Below are 19,437 nucleotides of genomic sequence, written 5' to 3'. Positions count from 1 at the left end.
GATCCTGAGGAAAGATAGAAGGAGTAGAGGGGGAGGAGGGGTTGCACTGCTCATAAAACACCGATGGGGATTTGAGGAAATGGAAGGCATGGACATGATTGGAGAAAGAGACTACATTGTAGGTACAATTCAGTCCGGAGAACATAAAGTAGTCATTGGAGTGATGTATAACCCACCACAGAACTGCAGGAGGCCAAGAGAGGAGTACGAAGAAAACAACAGGGTGATGGTGGACACACTGGCTGAGGTGGCAAGAAGAGCTCACTCGAGCAGAGCAAAGTTACTGGTAATGGGCGATTTCAACCACAGGGAGATCGACTGGGAAAACCAGGAGCCACATGGGGGTCCCGAAACATGGAGAGCCAAGATGATGGATGTGGTACTTGAAAACCTCATGCATCAACATGTCAGGGACACAACCAGAGAGAGAGGGGAGGATGAGCCAGCAAGACTGGATCTTGTGTTCACCCTGAGCAGTTCAGACATTGAGGATATCACTTACGAGAGGCCCCTTGGAGCTAGCGATCATGTGGTTCTGAGTTTTGACTATATAGTAGAGTTACAAGTGGAGAAGGTAACAGGAGCTGAAGGGGACAGGCCAAACTATAAAAGGGGGGACTACACAGGTATGAGAAACTTCCTGCAGGAGGTTCAGTGGGACAGAGAAATGGTAGGAAAATCAGTAAACGAGATGATGGAATATGTGGCAACAAAGTGCAAGGAGGCAGAGGAAAGTTTTGTTCCCAAGGGAAACAGAAATAATAGGAAGACCAAAACGAGTCCTTGGTTTACCCGAAGGTGTAGGGAGGCAAAAACTAAGTGCAACAGAGAATGGAAAAGGTACAGGAGGCATAGGACCCAGGAAAACAAGGAGATTAGTAGAAGAGCCAGAAACGAGTATGCACAGATAAGGAGGGAGGCCCAGCGACAGTATGAAAACGACATAGCATCGAAAGTCAAATCTGACCCGAAACTGCTGTATAGCCACATTAGGAGGAAGTCAACAGTCAAGGACCAGGTGATAAGGCTGAGAAAAGAAGGTGGAGAACTCACAAGAAACGATCAAGAGGTATGTGAGGAGCTCAACACGAGATTTAAGGAAGTATTTACAGTAGAGACAGGAAGGACTCTGGGGGGACAGACCAGATGGGGACACCAGCAAGGAATACACCAACAAGTGTTGGACGACATACATACAGATGAGGAGGAGGTGAAGAAACTGCTAAGGGACATCGATACCTCAAAGGCAATGGGACCGGACAACATCTCCCCATGGGTCCTTAGAGAGGGAGCAGATATGTTGTGCGTGCCACTTACCACAATCTTCAACACATCCCTGGAAACTGGGCAACTACCTGAGGTATGGAAGACGGCAAATGTAGTTCCCATTTTTAAAAAAGGAGACAGAAAAGAGGCACTAAACTATAGACCTGTGTCATTGACGTGTATAGTATGCAAAATTATGGAGAAGATTATCAGGAGGAGAGTGGTGGAGCACCTGGAACGGAACAGGAGTATAAATGCCAACCAGCACGGATTCACGGAAGGCAAATCCTGTGTCACAAACCTTCTGGAGTTTTATGATAAAATAACAGAAGTAAGACAAGAGAGAGAGGGGTGGGTTGATTGCATCTTCTTGGACTGCAAGAAGGCCTTTGACACAGTTCCTCACAAGAGATTAGTGCAGAAGCTAGAGCATCAGGCGCATATAACAGGAAGGGCACTGCAATGGATCAGAGAATACCTGACAGGGAGGCAACAACGAGTCATGGTACGTAATGATGTATCACAGTGGGCACCTGTGACGAGCGGGGTCCCACAGGGGTCGGTCCTAGGACCAGTGCTATTTTTGGTATATGTGAACGACATGACAGAAGGGTTAGACTCAGAAGTGTCCCTGTTTGCAGATGATGTGAAGTTAATGAGGAGAATTAAATCTGATGAGGACCAGGCAGGACTTCAAAGAGACCTGGACAGACTGGACACCTGGTCCAGCAAATGGCTTCTCGAATTTAATCCTGCCAAATGCAAAGTCATGAAGATAGGGGAAGGGCACAGAAGACCACAGACAGAGTATAGGCTAGGTGGCCAAAGACTGCAAACCTCACTCAAGGAGAAAGATCTTGGGGTGAGTATAACACCGAGCATGTCTCCGGAAGCACACATCAATCAGATAACTGCTGCAGCATATGGGCGCCTGGCAAACCTGAGAACAGCATTCCGATACCTTAGTAAGGAATCATTCAAGGCACTGTACACCGTGTATGTCAGGCCCATACTGGAGTATGCAGCACCTGTTTGGAACCCGCACTTGATAAAGCACGTCAAGAAACTAGAGAAAGTACAAAGGTTTGCGACAAGGTTAGTTCCAGAGCTAAGGGGAATGTCCTATGAAGAAAGATTAAGGGAAATCGGCCTGACGACACTGGAGGACAGGAGGGTCAGGGGAGACATGATAACGACATATAAAATACTGCGTGGAATAGACAAGGTGGACAAAGACAGGATGTTCCAGGGAGGGGACACAGAAACAAGAGGCCACAATTGGAAGTTGAAGACACAAATGAGTCAGAGAGATAGTAGGAAGTATTTCTTCAGTCATAGAGTTGTAAGGCAGTGGAATAGCCTAGAAAATGACGTAGTGGAGGCAGGAACCATACACAGTTTTAAGACGAGGTTTGATAAAGCTCATGGAGCGGGGAGAGAGAGGGCCTAGTAGCAACCGGTGAAGAGGCGGGGCCAGGAGCTAGGACTCGACCCCTGCAACCACAAATAGGTGAGTACAAATAGGTGAGTACACACACACACACACACACACACACACACACACACACACACACACACACACACACACACACACACACACACAGCATATGGGCGCCTGGCAAACTTGAGAACAGCATTCCGATACCTTAGTAAGGAATCATTCAAGACACTGTACACCGTGTATGTCAGGCCCATAATGGAGTATGCAGCACCTGTTTGGAACCCGCACTTGATAAAGCACGTCAAGAAACTAGAGAAAGTACAAAGGTTTGCGACAAGGTTAGTTCCAGAGCTAAGGGGAATGTCCTATGAAGAAAGATTAAGGGAAATCGGCCTGACGACACTGGAGGACAGGAGGGTCAGGGGAGACATGATAACGACATAAAATACTGCGTGGAATAGACAAGGTGGACAAAGACAGGATGTTCCAGGGAGGGGACACAGAAACAAGAGGCCGCAATTGGAAGTTGAAGACACAAATGAGTCAGAGAGATAGTAGGAAGTATTTCTTCAGTCATAGAGTTGTAAGCCAGTGGAATAGCCTAGAAAATGACGTAGTGGAGGCAGGAACCATACACAGTTTTAAGACGAGGTTTGATAAAGCTCATGGAGCAGGGAGAGAGAGGGCCCAGTAGCAACCGGTGAAGAGGCGGGGCCAGGAGCTAAGACTCGACCCCTGCAACCACAAATAGGTGAGTACACACACACACACACACACACACACACAAAGAAGAAGAAGAAGACCGCAGACAGAGTACAGTCTAGGGGGCAAGAGACTACAAACCTCACTCAAGGAAAAAGACCTTGGGGTAAGTATAACACCAGGCACATCTCCTGAAGCGCACATCAACCAAATAACTACGCAGCATATGGGCGCCTAGCATACCTCAGAACAGCATTCTGACATATTAATAAGGAATCGTTCAGGGCCCTGTACACCGTGTATGTTAGGCCCATATTGGAGTATGCGGCACCAGTTTGGAACCCACACCTAGCCAAGCACGTAAAGAAACTGGAGAAAGTGCAAAGGTTTGCAGCAAGACTAGTTCCTGAGCTAAGAGGTATGTCCTACGAGGAGAGGTTAAGAGAAATCAACCTGACGACACTGGAGGACAGGAGAGATAGGGGGGACATGATAACGACATACAAAATACTGAGAGGAATTGACAAGTTGGACAAAGACAGGATGTTCCAGAGATGGGACACAGCAACAAGGGGACACAGTTGGAAGTTGAAGACACAGAAGAATCACAGGGATGTTAGGAAGTATTTCTTCAGCTACAGAGTAGTCAGAAAGTGTAATAGTTTGGGAAGCGATGTAGTGGAGGCAGGATCCATACATAGCTTTAAGCAGAGGTATGATAAAGCTCACGGTTCAGGGAGAGTGACCTAGTGGCGACCAGTGAAGAGGCGGGGCCAGGAGCTTGGACTCGACCCCTGGAACCTTAACTAGGTGAGTACACACACACGCACACACACAAACACACACACACACACACACACACACACACACACACACACACACACACACACACACACACACAGTTCCTCACAAGAGGTTACTGCAAAAGCTAGAGGACCAGGCACACATAACAGGAAAGGCACTGCAATGGATCAGAGAATATCTGACAGGGAGGCAACAACGAGTTATGGTACGCGACGAGGTGTCAGAGTGGGCGCCTGTGACAAGCGGGGTTCCACAGGGGTCAGTCCTAGGACCTGTGCTGTTCTTGGTATACGTGAACGACATAACGGAAGGGATAGACTCAGAAGTGTCCTTGTTTGCAGATGATGTGAAGTTAATGAGAAGAATCAAATCGGACGAGGATCAGGCAGGACTACAAAGAGACCTGGACAGGCTACAAGCCTGGTCCAGCAACTGGCTCCTTGAATTTAACCCTGCCAAATGCAGTCATGAAGATTGGGGAAGGGCAAAGAAGACCGCAGACACAATATAGTTTAGATGGCCAAAGACTGCAAACCTCACTCAAGGAAAAAGATCTGGGGGTGAGTATAACACCGAGCATATCTCCTGAGGCGCACATCAATCAGATAACTGCTGCAGCATACGGGCGCCTGGCAAACCTACGGATAGCGTTCCGATACCTCAGTAAGGATTCGTTTAAGACTCTGTATACTATCTACGTCAGGCTCATACTGGAGTATGCAGCACTAGTTTGGAATCCACACCTAGTCAAGCACGTCAAGAAATTAGAGAAAGTGCAAAGGTTTGCAACAAGACTAGTCCCAGAGCTACGGGGATTGTCCTATGAAGAAAGGTTGAGGGAAATCGGCCTGACGACACTGGAGGACAGGAGGGTCAGGGGAGACATGATAACGACATATAAAATACTGCGCGGAATAGACGAGGTGGACAAAGACGGGATGTTCCAGAGATGGGACACAGACACAAGAAGTCACAATTGGAAGTTGAAGACTCAGATGAATCAAAGGGATGTTAGGAAGTATTTCTTCAGTCATAGAGTAGTCAGGCCATGGAATAGACTAGAAAGTGATGTAGTGGAGGCAGGAACCATACATAGTTTTAAGGCGAGGTATGATAGAGCTCATGGGGCAGGGAGAGAGAGGACCTAGTAGCAATCAGCGAAGAGGCGGGGCCAGGAGCTGTGACTCGACCCCTGCAACCACAAATAGGTGAGTACAAATAGGTGAGTACACACACGCAGTCGCAGAGCCAGAAATGAATATGCACAGATAAGAAAGGAGGCCCAACGACAATATGAAAACGACATAGCAGCGAAAGCCAAATCTGACCCGAAGCTGTTATACAGCCACATCAGGAGGAAAACAACAGTCAAGGACCAGGTAATCAGGAAGGAAGGAGGAGAGACAATAAGTAATGACCGTGAAGTATATGAGGAACTCAACAAGAGATTCAAAGAAGTGTTCACAGAGGAGACAGAAGGGGCTCCAGGAAGACGGAGAGGTGGGGTACACCACCAAGTGCTGGACACAGTACACACAACCGAGGAAGAAGTCAAGAGGCTTCTGAGTGAGCTAGATACCTAAAAGGCAATGGGGCCAGATAACATCTCTCCATTTGTCCTGAGAGGAGCAGAGACGCTATGTGTACCCATAACAACAATATTCAATACATCTATCAAAACAGGGAGATTGCCTGAGGCATGGAAGACAGCAAATGTAGTCCCAATCTTTAAAAAAGGAGACAGACCAGTGTCAATGACATGTATAGTATGCAGAGTCATGGAGAAGATTATCACAAGAGTGGTGGAACACCTAGAAAAGAATGATCTCATCAACAGCAGCCAACATGGTTTTAGGGACGGGAAATCCTGTCACAAACCTACTGGAATTCTATGACATGGTGACAGCAGTAAGACAAGAGAGAGAGAGGGGAGTGGGTGGATTGCATTTTCTTGGACTGCAAGAAGGCGTTTGACACAGTTCCACACAAGAGATTAGTGCAAAAACTGGAGGACCAAGCGGGATAACAGGGAAGGCACTACAATGGATCAGGGAATACTTGCCAGGAAGACAGCAGCGAGTCATGGTACGTGGCGAGGTGTCAGAGTGGGCGCCTGTGACCAGCAGGGTCCCACAGGGGTCAGTCCTAGGGCCAGTGCTGTTTCTGGTATTTGTGAACGACATGACGGAAGGAATAGACTCCGAAGTGTCCCTGTTTACAGATGACGTGAAGTTGATGAGAAGAAGACCAGGCAGAACTACAAAGGGATCTGGACAGGCTGCAGACCTGGTCCAACAATTGGCTTCTGGAGTTCAACCCCACCAAGTGCAAAGTCGTGAAGATTGGGGAAGGGCAAAGAAGACCGCAAACGGAGACTACAAACCTCACTCAAGGAAAAAGATCTTGGGGTGAGTATAACACCAGGCACATCTCCTGAAGCGCACATCAATCAAATAACTGCTGCAGCATATGGGCACCTAGCAAATCTAAGAGCAGCATTCTGCCATCTTAATAAGGAATCGTTCAGGACCCTGTAAACTGTGTACGTTAGGCCCATATTGGAGTATGCGGCACCAGTTTGGAACCCACATCTAGCCGAGAACGTAAAAAAATTAGAGAAAGTGCAAAGGTTTGCAGCAAGACTAGTCCCAGAGCTAACGGGTATGTCCTTCGAGGAGAAGTTAAGGGAAATCGACATGACGACACTGGAGGGCCAGAGAGATAAGGGGGATATGATAACATATAAAATACTGAGAAGAATTGACATGGTGGTCAGAGACAGAATGTTCCAGAGATGGGACACAGCAACAAGGGGACAAAGTTGGAAGTTGAAGACACAGATGAATCACAGGGATGTTAGGAAGTATTTCTTCAGTCACAGAGTAGTCAGGAAGTGGAATAGTTTGGGAAGAGATGTAGTGGAGGCAGGATCCATACATAGTTTTAAGCAGAGGTATGATAAAACTCACGGTTCAAGGAGAGTGACCCAGGAGCAGCCAGTGAAGAGGCGGGGCCAGGAGTTATGAATCGACCCCTGCAACCACAACTGAGTACACACACACACACACACACACACACACACACACACACACACACACACACACACACACACACAAGCGTTCTCTCCTTCCTTAGACAGATACATTTGAGGATGGTCAAGTACTCACGGCAGCACTTCATGAAGGCGTTGTATGGAAGGTATTCATTCAGAGTGTTGCAGAGTTCTGTTTTAATAGTCTTGTTGAACAATTCACATTGTGAATTGTATGCACTTGTGTTGACCAGATGCAGGAACCCCTGCAGACAGAGAGACGTGGTTGGTGTTTAAGTTTCCCAAGCAGGGTTGAAACCTCAAGTATTCATCACATGGCATGTTTAATCACTACAGACGTGGAAAAGGTGTTCTTAGACCATCACATGAGCCATCATAAAACGCGGTGCCAGGAACTATGAATCTACATAATAATATTAATTATTGTAATGAGTATAATATAAAGTTTTTTTTTTTTTTTTTTTTTTTTTTACTCAGGGTTTGACAAGGTTAAGGATCCCTAGCTTTATTGACAAGCTATTTACAGGTTAAGGATTCCTAACTTTATATGCAAGCTAAGAGCTGTTACCTACATCAGCTCATTTGAAAGCATTTTTATTGTTATGAGACATACAAGTAGGGAACAGGATGAAGTTGGAGCCATCTGTGGGCCAGCATTTTCATTTGATCAACTGACTTTATCTCGTTGACATCATTATGCTGTACGAATGTGTTCCATACTCGAGTCATCCTGGATATATAGGATCTCAGATGGAGTGATGTTCCGGAGAAGGGTACAGCCAGAGCGAAGTTGCTGCTTTCTGCCCGTCTTGTGGCATAAAAGCTTGTTTCACACTGTCCTCGAAGTGGATCCATGTGTGGTACTTTGACAATATTGGCCTTGTACATAACAGTAAGGCCGCCCACATCCCACCTGTGTTGAAGGCTCTGCTGAAATGACAGATCTATCCAGGATGGGTCCAGGCGAGAGATGAGACGTCTTGCTCTGTTCTCTACTTTGTCAAGCAGTCGCAGATGAGAGGGGGGGGGAGGCAAACCAAGAAAGTGGAGCATACTCAAGGTGTGAGCATACTTGTGCCTCGTACAGAATCTTGCAACCCCTACTGTCAAGCAGATGCGAGATCTGGAGTTTACCTGGAGAGAGTTCCGGGGGTCAACGCCCCCGCGGCCCGGTCTGAGACCAGGCCTCCTGGTGGATCACAGCCTGATCAACCAGGCTGTTGCTGCTGGCTGCACGCAAACCAACATACGAGCTACAGCCCGGCTGATCCGGAACTGACTTTAGGTGCTTGTCCAGTGCCAGCTTGAAGACTGCCAGGGGTCTGTTGGTAATCCCCCTTATGTGTGCTGGGAGGCAGTTGAACAGTCTCGGGCCCCTGACACTTATTGTATGGTCTCTTAACGTGCTAGTGACACCCCTGCTTTTCATTGGGGGGATGGTGCATCGTCTGCCAAGTCTTTTGCTTTCGTAATGAGTGATTTTCGTGTGCAAGTTCGGTACTAGTCCCTCTAGGATTTTCCAGGTGTATATAATCATGTATCTCTCCCTCCTGCGTTCCAGGGAATACAGGTTTAGGAACCTCAAGCGCTCCCAATAATTGAGGTGTTTTATCTCCGTTATGCGCGCCGTGAAAGTTCTCTGTACATTTTCTAGGTCGGCAATTTCACCTGCCTTGAAAGGTGCTGTTAGTGTGCAGCAATATTCCAGCCTAGATAGAACAAGTGACCTGAAGAGTGTCATCATGGGCTTGGCCTCCCTAGTTTTGAAGGTTCTCATTATCCATCCTGTCATTTTTCTAGCAGATGCGATTGATACAATGTTATGGTCCTTGAAGGTGAGATCCTCCGACATGATCACTCCCAGGTCTTTGACGTTGGTGTTTCGCTCTATTTTGTGGCCCGAATTTGTTTTGTACTCTGATGACGATTTAATTTCCTCATGTTTACCATATCTGAGTAATTGAAATTTCTCATCGTTGAACTTCATATTGTTTTCTGCAGCCCACTGAAAGATTTGGTTGATGTCTGCCTGGAGCTTTGCAGTGTCTGCAATGGAAGACACTGTCATGCAGATTCGGGTGTCATCTGCAAAGGAAGACACGGTGCTGTGGCTGACATCCTTGTCTATGTCGGATATAAGGATGAGGAACAAGATGGGAGCGAGTACTGTGCCTTGTGGAACAGAGCTTTTCACCGTAGCTGCCTCGGACTTTACTCTGTTGACGACTACTCTCTGTGTTCTGTTAGTGAGGAAATTATAGATCCATCGACCGACTTTTCCTGTTATTCCTTTAGCACGCATTTTGTGCGCTATTACGCCATGGTCACACTTGTCGAAGGCTTTTGCAAAGTCTGTATATATTACATCTGCATTCTTTTTGTCTTCTAGTGCATTTAGGACCTTGTCGTAGTGGTCCAATAGTTGAGACAGACAGGAGCGACCTGTTCTAAACCCATGTTGCCCTGGGTTGTGTAACTGATGGGTTTCTAGATGCGTGGTGATCTTGCTTCTTAGGACCCTTTCAAAGATTTTTATGATATGGGATGTTAGTGCTATTGGTCTGTAGTTCTTTGCTGTTGCTTTACTGCCCCCTTTGTGGAGTGGGGCTATGTCTGTTGTTTTTAGTAACTGTGGGACGACCCCCGTGTCCATGCTCCCTCTCCATAGGATGGAAAAGGCTCGTGATAGGGGCTTCTTGCAGTTCTTGATGAACACAGAGTTCCATGAGTCTGGCCCTGGGGCAGAGTGCATGGGCATGTCATTTATCGCCTGTTCGAAGTCATTTGGCGTCAGGATAACATCGGATAGGCTTGTGTTAATCAAATTTTGTGGCTCTCTCATAAAAAATTCATTTTGATCTTCGACTCTCAGTCTGGTTAGCGGCTTGCTAAAAACTGAGTCATATTGGGACTTGAGTAGCTCACTCATTTCCTTGCTGTCATCTGTGTAGGACCCATCTTGTTTAATTAGGGGCCCAATACTGGACGTTGTTCTCGATTTTGATTTGGCATAGGAGAAGAAATACTTTGGGTTTCTTTTGATTTCATTTATGGCTTTTAGTTCTTCCCGCGATTCCTGACTCCTAAAGGATTCTTTTAGCTTAAGTTCGATGCTTGCTATTTCTCTGACCAGTGTCTCCCTGCGCATTTCAGATATATTGACCTCTTTTAGCCGCTCTGTTATTCTTTTCCGTCGCCTGTAAAGGGAGCGCCTGTCTCTTTCTATTTTACATCTACTCCTCCTTTTTCTTAGAGGAATAAGCCTTGTGCATACATCGAGTGCCACCGAGTTAATCTGTTCTAGGCATAAGTTTGGGTCTGTGTTGCTTAGTATATCTTCCCAGCTTATATCGGTTAGGACTTGGTTTACTTGGTCCCACTTTATGTTTTTGTTATTGAAGTTGAATTTGGTGAATGCTCCCTCGTGACTAGTCTCATTTTGTCGGTCTGGGGCTCCACGCATACATGTCTGAACCTCAATTATGTTGTGATCTGAGTATATTGTTTTTGATATGGTGACATTTCTTATCAGATCATCATTGTTAGTGAATATGAGGTCTAGTGTATTCTCCAGTCTAGTAGGCTCTATTATTTGCTGGTTTAAATTGAATTTTGTGCAGAGATTTAAAAGCTCGTGTGAGTGTGAGTTTTCATCAGAGCTGCCTCCTGGTGTTATTTCTGCAACAATATTATTTGCTATATTCCTCCATTTTAGGTGCCTTAAGTTGAAATCCCCCAGGAGCAAGATGTTGGGTGCAGGAGCTGGAAGATTTTCCAGACAGTGGTCAATTTTTAACAGCTGTTCCTGGAATTGCTGGGAAGTTGCATCCGGAGGCTTGTAGACTACCACAATGACTAGGTTTTGGTTCTCGACCTTTATTGCTAAAACTTCCACTACGTCATTTGAGGCATTAAGCAGTTCTGTGCAAACAAGTGACTCTGCAATGTACAGGCCAACCCCCCCCTTTTGCCTGTTCACTCTGTCACATCTGTATAGGTTGTAACCTGGGATCCATATTTCGTTGTCCAAGTGATCCTTTATGTGGGTCTCAGTGAAAGCCGCGAACATTGCCTTTGCCTCTGCAAGCAGTCCACGGATGAAAGGTATTTTGTTGTTTGTTGCTGGCTTTAGACCCTGTATATTTGCAAAGAAGAATGTTATCGGACTGGTGGTATTGTTGGTACTGGGGGGGGATTTTTTTTCCGGCATTAGTATCTGTATCTGTTGGTTTGGAGTGGAGGCCATCGACTGTGGTTCCACTCCAGGAATGACTGGATTTGGTGTACGATTTCTGCCATTTCCTGCCAGTTTTTTTTCCTTCCTGGCACTAAAAAACCTCTCCCTCTTGAGTGGCTGTGGCTACCCAGGTTTTCCCATGGCCTGGATGTTTTGTATCTTTTTGTCCCCTTTAGATGGTATGCCTGGCAATTTAAGTTATAGCACAGTCTTTCCTGTACTGAAGAGGTACACATTTCAGGGTGAAAAAGCTTACAGGAAGGGAGTTTGCATTTTCCTGTTGTCATATGGACATGACATTTTCTAGGGTGGTCATAGTTGCATGTCCCATCTGTTTTTCCAGATTTCCCATGCCAGCAGATACCAAGTGCATAGTATGTGCACAGGCTTGGTTTCCGTTTGCCTTGGGTTTCTGTGACTGTATTCCCTGTTGGTGCATGTTTCCCTGTCTTATTCCTATCCTCCCTAGCACCAACAATGGAGCTCCCACCAGTTGTTTTTGGTAATTTATCCTCACTATTGCTATTGGAGTCCTCTTGTTTGCTATTTCCTGCGGTATTTCTAGTTTGCAATATTGGTTTTATCTTATCTTTGACTACACTTGTTTCCCTACTATGGCTCCTGTCCTCTATGAGGTCATTTATATGTATTCCTTCCTGCGTATAATTCCCGACTACCTGGACAAAATCTCCAGCTTCACCATTACTGTCTCCCAGGACAGTATCTCCAGCTTCACCATTTCTGTCTCCCAGGACAGCACCTCCAGCTTCACCATTACTGTCTCCCAGGACAGCACTATCAGCCCCACATTTACTGACTACCAGGACATCACCTCCAGCCTTACAGTTTGTGACTACATGGCCAGTATCAAGGGCAGTACCATTCAGCCCAGACTTTTTATGTTCCCATCTGTTGTAGAAAGCTTCCAGGTTTTCTATGAAAGCAGCTTTGATGTTGTCCTCTTTTAATACCCTTGTGATTTTAGTCCACAGATTTTCCTCATTTGGGCATACCCAAAAACACTTCTCTGTTTTAATACTGCTTGTAGCTAGTTCTGGGATATCTGCACAAGGAGCGTGACACCAATTTCCACAAAAATGACAATTTATCCATGTGGAAGCCCGGTTGTTTGACTGACCACAGACTACACACAGCTTCATAATGATGTGAATGGTTGATTTACTGCAATTCTACTAGCAACCTCTTGAATATTATATTAATAACCTTAAATGAAGCTCTAGCTATTTGTATTTCTGTTTCTAACTCTTTTTGTATATTGGACAGCTTACCGTCACGTTCCTGATTTTTAATGTTTGTGTTTATAAGGGCGCCTACAAACCCATCCGTTTACAGTCTGCTTTATTGTCCAACGAAACTGTTTGAAACCAGTCCCGGGTTCGGACCAGTCAAGGGTTCGGACCAGTCGATCTGCTCTGATCAGTGGGTCACTTATTTAAAACATACTGGTCGGTGATTTGAGCTAACACATGAAGGATCTACTGGAAATTATCTACCCGAGTAATATGTGATTTGACTGATACAAAAGTATAACTTGCGTGTTGAAGAGCCGGTGATATCTGGCAGCTCCTACAATGACGTACAGTCGACCTCTTTGTTTATCAATCGCTGTATCTGGCTTTTCTATTTTTGTTTTTCCGTCTCCACCACAATAAATGCTATATTATCACTATAGTTGACTGGTGCAAATTTTGGAGGAAGGACGCTTTTTCTGTAGTAATAATTGCTTCTCGTTGTGTATATTGCGACCGCTGGTAACTACAGGTTATATGAAATTCACAGTAACGTCTGGTATTTCAAGAAAAAGAAACTAATGAAAGTCACTCCACTCCACTAAGTACCATTATAATACTGGTTAGTTGCTACTACAACACTGTATTCTGCTATTCACTGGTATCACTAGATTATATGCGAGTACACTAGCAAGCCAGGAAGATTATTAAAAACAGCTGACCTGTGGTAAGTTTCTGGCGACTTCTGGCACCTGCCTCTATAGGCGAAGTGCTGTAAGCTTCCTGGCTGCCTTGTTTGCAAGATTTACAACATGGTTCTTCATGGTTAGTTTGGAGTCAAATTTCACCCCAAGGATATCAACTTCTTCTGCAGGTGCCAACACCCTCCGATTCATCCTTACTACTGCACCAGCATTACCATCACGGTGCCTAGAGATCATTATCATTTGCGTTTTCTCACGTGCAAATGTTACTTGCCATCTATTTCCCCAAGCTTATATAGCTCTTAGCTGGTGATTGATGTAGCTTAGAGCAGCTGGCATTTCTTCTCTTGGATAAGTGAACGTCAGTGTACAGTCGTCTGCATATGCATGGGATTCTGGGATGAGATGAAGGTCGTTGAAGTAGACATTCCATAACAATGGTCCCAGCACGCTTCCTTGTGGAACACTTGCCCCAATAGGATATCTTGCTGATTCCATTCCATTGAGAACTACCCTTAGAGATCTACCATGAAGGTAATCACTGAGGAGACATAGCGTAGAGCCTGCAATTCCCAGTGTTTGAAGTTTTGCTAAGAGGCCCTGGTGCCACACCCAGTCGAAAGCACCAGCAATGTGCAGTGTTACCACACAACTAACTTTCGATTCATCCAGTGACTGGTGCCACTTAGTGGAGAGGTTTAACAACAGATCAGCAGCAGAGTAACTTTTCCTGAAGCCATTTTGACGATCACAAAGTATTGAGTGGTAGTCAAAAAGCTCTGTCAATTGTCTTGGGATTATTGTCTCAAGGATCTTACCAGTGATTGACAGGAGTGACACTGGTCTGTAGTTGCTGATTTCTGCTCTGCTCTTCTTTTTGTGAACTGGGACTACATTTGCCTCTTTCCACAGAGAGGGCCATTTACACTCTACTAGGCAGTGCTGAAAGATACGAGTTAGAGGTGCTGCTAGCTGGTCTGCACATCTTCTCAGCAATCTTGGGCTTAACTTGTCTGGGCCCACAGCCTTTTCTTGGTCAAGCGATTTAAGAAGGAAATGCACCTCCTCCTGCCTTATTGTCACCATTGACAATTTTGACACAGTTCTTGCAGCTAGCCAAGGAGGGTCCCTTGCTGGATCAGGAACTTGCATTTTGGTAGCAAAGTGTTCGGCAAAGAGGTCCGCCTTCTCTTGACTGCTAGTAGAGGTGGTCCCATCCTGCCGATTTAGAGGTGGAATGAGTTCATCAGGCAGATAACCCTGTCTGTCCTTGACCAGGGACCACCAGGTTTTGGGGCCTACCCTACCTGATGCTAGCTTTCTTTTAGTGTCCACCTCCCATTTAGCAATGACCCACTTTTGAACGTCACCCATATGCCTACAGGCTTGCCTGTGCAAGTTCCTGTTATAGGTGGTAGGATGTCTCTTATACCTTCGCCATGCTTTGTACTTGGCAGTAGCAGCCTCTCTACAACGAAAGCCAAACCAAGGCTGATCTGTAGACTTCGTCACATATTGCCGGTGAGGAACATGAGGTGTTTAATTCTTGCAAGAGAGGACAAATATCAGGCGTTTAATACCTGCAGGTGATTTGCAGATGCGTAGAATTTTTAAAACTATCATTCCTTCATATTTCTTTAAAAGTTTATTCTTCAGATCCAAGTTCATATGTATGTAGTATATACACATCGGTGAGTAAATGTACTACATGAACCCACGTATCTGAACCCGTGTAAGTAAATGTACTACACGAACCAACGCATCTGAACCCGTGTACTATCTGGGCCTCTGTAAGTAGTAGTTGCATATTCTAACTCCCATTGTTTACATCTGATCTTGAAATGCGCGTCATCATAATCCCTGTAAGTGTACCTCTAAGCCTTTGTAAATGTTTGATTGTTCATATCAATCTGAACATGTGCAGATATGAACCTTGTAAGCGTGTGAGCGTACATCTGATTTCCTGAAGGTATTGTAGGTGTAGGAGTCTTTGAAGGTTTGATCTTATAACTGGGCTCTGGTGGTCAGCTGGCTAAAGCTCTCGCTTCACACAGATCTGGGTTCGATTCCCAGCCAGGGTAGAAACGTTGGGTGTGTTTCTTTACACATGTTGTCTATGTTCACCCATCAGTAAAATGGATACCTGGGTGTTAGTAGACTGGTGTGGGTCGCATCCTGGGACACTAACCTAATTTGCCCGAAATGCTGAGCATAATTGATTAGTTGAAGTGAGAGCGGTGACACAGACTTTCTTGCGTACATAGATAAAATAATAGACAGGAATATACACAGAAAATAATGCGTAACGCTTATTAAAACCAAAGAAACTTTTTAACTTAAAATGCTACTTTATATCGTCTTATAACAACCATAGTTTTTTCGACCTTCTCATTTTAAAATGAGTAAAAGATACGTAAAGACACGTAAGCAAACACTATAACATATTTATTAGAAAACGTTTCGGTCCTGGGACCTTGATCACTTCTAACATACAGAGGTAGAAAGACATTATATATATAGGCGGAGAGTGAGATGTGACGCACGTGACCTATATATATATATAAGGTCTTTCTACCTCTGTATGTTAGAAGTGATCAAGGTCCCAGGACCGAAACGTTTTCTAATAAATATGTTATAGTGTTTGCTTACGTGTCTTTCTAAACCAACTTGTCGGTATTTATTACCAAGATTTATACCAGAAAATGTAATAACAACAGTTGAGATAAAATGATTAAATCTACTTCTTGTACTGTGCTCATCAAGTACAAGCCTATGACAATATTATATATATATATATATATATATATATATATATATATATATATATATATATATATATATATATATATGTCGTGCCGAATATGTAAAACTGGTCAATTAGCAAGAACTCATTTAAAATTAAGTCCTTTCTAAAATTTTCTCTTATACGTTTAAAGATATATTTTTTTCATTAATGTTGATGTAAAAATTTATAATTTTGCACCAAAAGGAACTTAGAAAACTTACCTAACCTTAATATAACAAGAACAATTTATTTTAGCCTAACCCAACTAAATATATTTTAGATTTGTTTACAATAATTTAATACTAAATAAACACAGTGAAATATATTTTTTTCGTTAGGTGCAGAATGATTTTGGCGAAATTATCGCATACACAAATTTTCACTTGCCCTATATGGCAAGATGAGCGTTGCTATTTAAGCCAAGATGGCAAGTTCTGCCTATTCGGCACGACATATATATATATATATATATATATATGTATATGTATGTATATATATATATATATATATATATATATGGTTAAGGTAGTAGGTTGGTAGACAGCAACCACCCAGGGAAGTACTACCGTCCTGCCAGATGACTGTGAAACAGAAACCTGTAACTGTTTTACATGATGGTAGGATTGCTGGTTTTCTTTTTCTGTCTCATAAACACGCTAAGATAACAGGGATATCTTGCTACTCCTACTTACACTTTGGTCACACTTCACAGACACGCACATGCATATATATATATACATACATCTAGGTTTTTTCTCCTTTTTCTAAATAGCTCTTGTTCTTTTTTATTTCTTCTATTGTCCATGGGGAAGTGGAAAAGAATCTTTCCTCCGTAAGCCATGCGTGTCGTATGAGGCGACTAAAATGCCGGGAGCAATGGGCTAGTAACCCCTTCTCCTGTATACATTTACTAAAAAAGAGAAGAAGAAAAACTTTATAAAACTGGGTTGCTTAAATGTGCGTGGATGTAGTGCGGATGACAAGAAACAGATGATTGCTGATGTTATGAATGAAAAGAAGTTGGATGTCCTGGCCCTAAGCGAAACAAAGCTGAAGGGGGTAGGAGAGTTTCAGTGGGGGGAAATAAATGGGATTAAATCTGGAGTATCTGAGAGAGTTAGAGCAAAGGAAGGGGTAGCAGTAATGTTAAATGATCAGTTATGGAAGGAGAAAAGAGAATATGAATGTGTAAATTCAAGAATTATGTGGATTAAAGTAAAGGTTGGATGAGAGAAGTGGGTCATAATAAGCGTGTATGCACCTGGAGAAGAGAGGAATGCAGAGGAGAGAGAGAGATTTTGGGAGATGTTAAGTGAATGTATAGGAGCCTTTGAACCAAATGAGAGAGTAATTGTGGTAGGGGACCTGAATGCTAAAGTAGGAGAAACTTTTAGAGAGGGTGTGGTAGGTAAGTTTGGGGTGCCAGGTGTAAATGATAATGGGAGCCCTTTGATTGAACTTTGTATAGAAAGGGGTTTAGTTATAGGTAATACATATTTTAAGAAAAAGAGGATAAATAAATATACACGATATGATGTAGGGCGAAATGACAGTAGTTTGTTGGATTATGTATTGGTAGATAAAAGACTGTTGAGTAGACTTCAGGATGTACATGTTTATAGAGGGGCCACAGATATATCAGATCACTTTCTAGTTGTAGCTACACTGAGAGTAAAAGGTAGATGGGATACAAGGAGAATAGAAGCATCAGGGAAGAGAGAGGTGAAGGTTTATAAACTAAAAGAGGAGGCAGTTAGGGTAAGATATAAACAGCTATTGGAGGATAGATGGGCTAATGAGAGCATAGGCAATGGGGTCGAAGAGGTATGGGCTAGGTTTAAAAATGTAGTGTTAGAGTGTTCAGCAGAAGTTTGTGGTTACAGGAAAGTGGGTGCAGGAGGGAAGAGGAGCGATTGGTGGAATGATGATGTAAAGAGAGTAGTAAGGGAGAAAAAGTTAGCATATGAGAAGTTTTTACAAAGTAGAAGTGATGCAAGGAGGGAAGAGTATATGGAGAAAAAGAGAGAAGTTAAGAGAGTGGTGAAGCAATGTAAAAAGAGAGCAAATGAGAGAGTGGGTGAGATGTTATCAACAAATTTTGTTGAAAATAAGAAAAAGTTTTGGAGTGAGATTAACAAGTTAAGAAAGCCTAGAGAACAAATGGATTTGTCAGTTAAAAATAGGAGAGGAGAGTTATTAAATGGAGAGTTAGAGGTATTGGGAAGATGGAGGGAATATTTTGAGGAATTGTTAAATGTTGATGAAGATAGGGAAGCTGTGATTTCGTGTATAGGGCAAGGAGGAATAACATCTTGTAGGAGTGAGGAAGAGCCAGTTGTGAGTGTGGGGGAAGTTCGTGAGGCAGTAGGTAAAATGAAAGGGGGTAAGGCAGCCGGGATTGATGGGATAAAGATAGAAATGTTAAAAGCAGGTGGGGATATAGTTTTGGAGTGGTTGGTGCAGTTATTTAATAAATGTATGGAAGAGGGTAAGGTACCTAGGGATTGGCAGAGAGCATGCATAGTTCCTTTGTATAAAGGCAAAGGGGATAAAAGAGAGTGCAAAAATTATAGGGGGATAAGTCTGTTGAGTGTACCTGGTAAGGTGTATGGTAGAGTTATAATTGAAAGAATTAAGAGTAAGACGGAGAATAGGATAGCAGATGAACAAGGAGGCTTTAGGAAAGGTAGGGGGTGTGTGGACCAGGTGTTTACAGTGAAACATATAAGTGAACAGTATTTAGATAAGGCTAAAGAGGTCTTTGTGGCATTTATGGATTTGGAAAAGGCGTATGACAGGGTGGATAGGGGGGCAATGTGGCAGATGTTGCAAGTGTATGGTGTAGGAGGTAGGTTACTGAAAGCAGTGAAGAGTTTTTATGAGGATAGTGAGGCTCAAGTTAGAGTATGTAGGAAAGAGGGAAATTTTTTCCCAGTAAAAGTAGGCCTTAGACAAGGATGTGTGATGTCACCGTGGTTGTTTAATATATTTATAGATGGGGTTGTAAGAGAAGTAAATGCGAGGGTCTTGGCAAGAGGCGTGGAGTTAAAAGATAAAGAATCACACACAAAGTGGGAGTTGTCACAGCTGCTCTTTGCTGATGACACTGTGCTCTTGGGAGATTCTGAAGAGAAGTTGCAGAGATTGGTGGATGAATTTGGTAGGGTGTGCAAAAGAAGAAAATTAAAGGTGAATA

General features: G+C 43.8%; 1 protein-coding gene across 1 annotated transcript in view; it reads right to left on the bottom strand.

Moving 5' to 3' along the window:
• Positions 1 to 19,437, bottom strand: part of LOC128686029 (phospholipid-transporting ATPase ABCA3) — a gene marked incomplete at its 3' end in the record, with an annotated part of 363,040 nt that overhangs the window by 54,399 nt on the left and 289,204 nt on the right. Inside the window, 1 exon segment of the mRNA XM_070083443.1 lies at positions 7,381 to 7,510. Coding sequence (XP_069939544.1) covers positions 7,381 to 7,510 — 130 coding nt within the window.

This window comes from Cherax quadricarinatus, chromosome 9, assembly GCF_038502225.1.
Source record: "Cherax quadricarinatus isolate ZL_2023a chromosome 9, ASM3850222v1, whole genome shotgun sequence".
NCBI classification, from domain to species: Eukaryota; Metazoa; Arthropoda; class Malacostraca; order Decapoda; family Parastacidae; genus Cherax; species Cherax quadricarinatus.
Note: the sequence above shows the minus strand (reverse complement) of the source record. Positions and strands in the feature narration are given on the sequence as shown.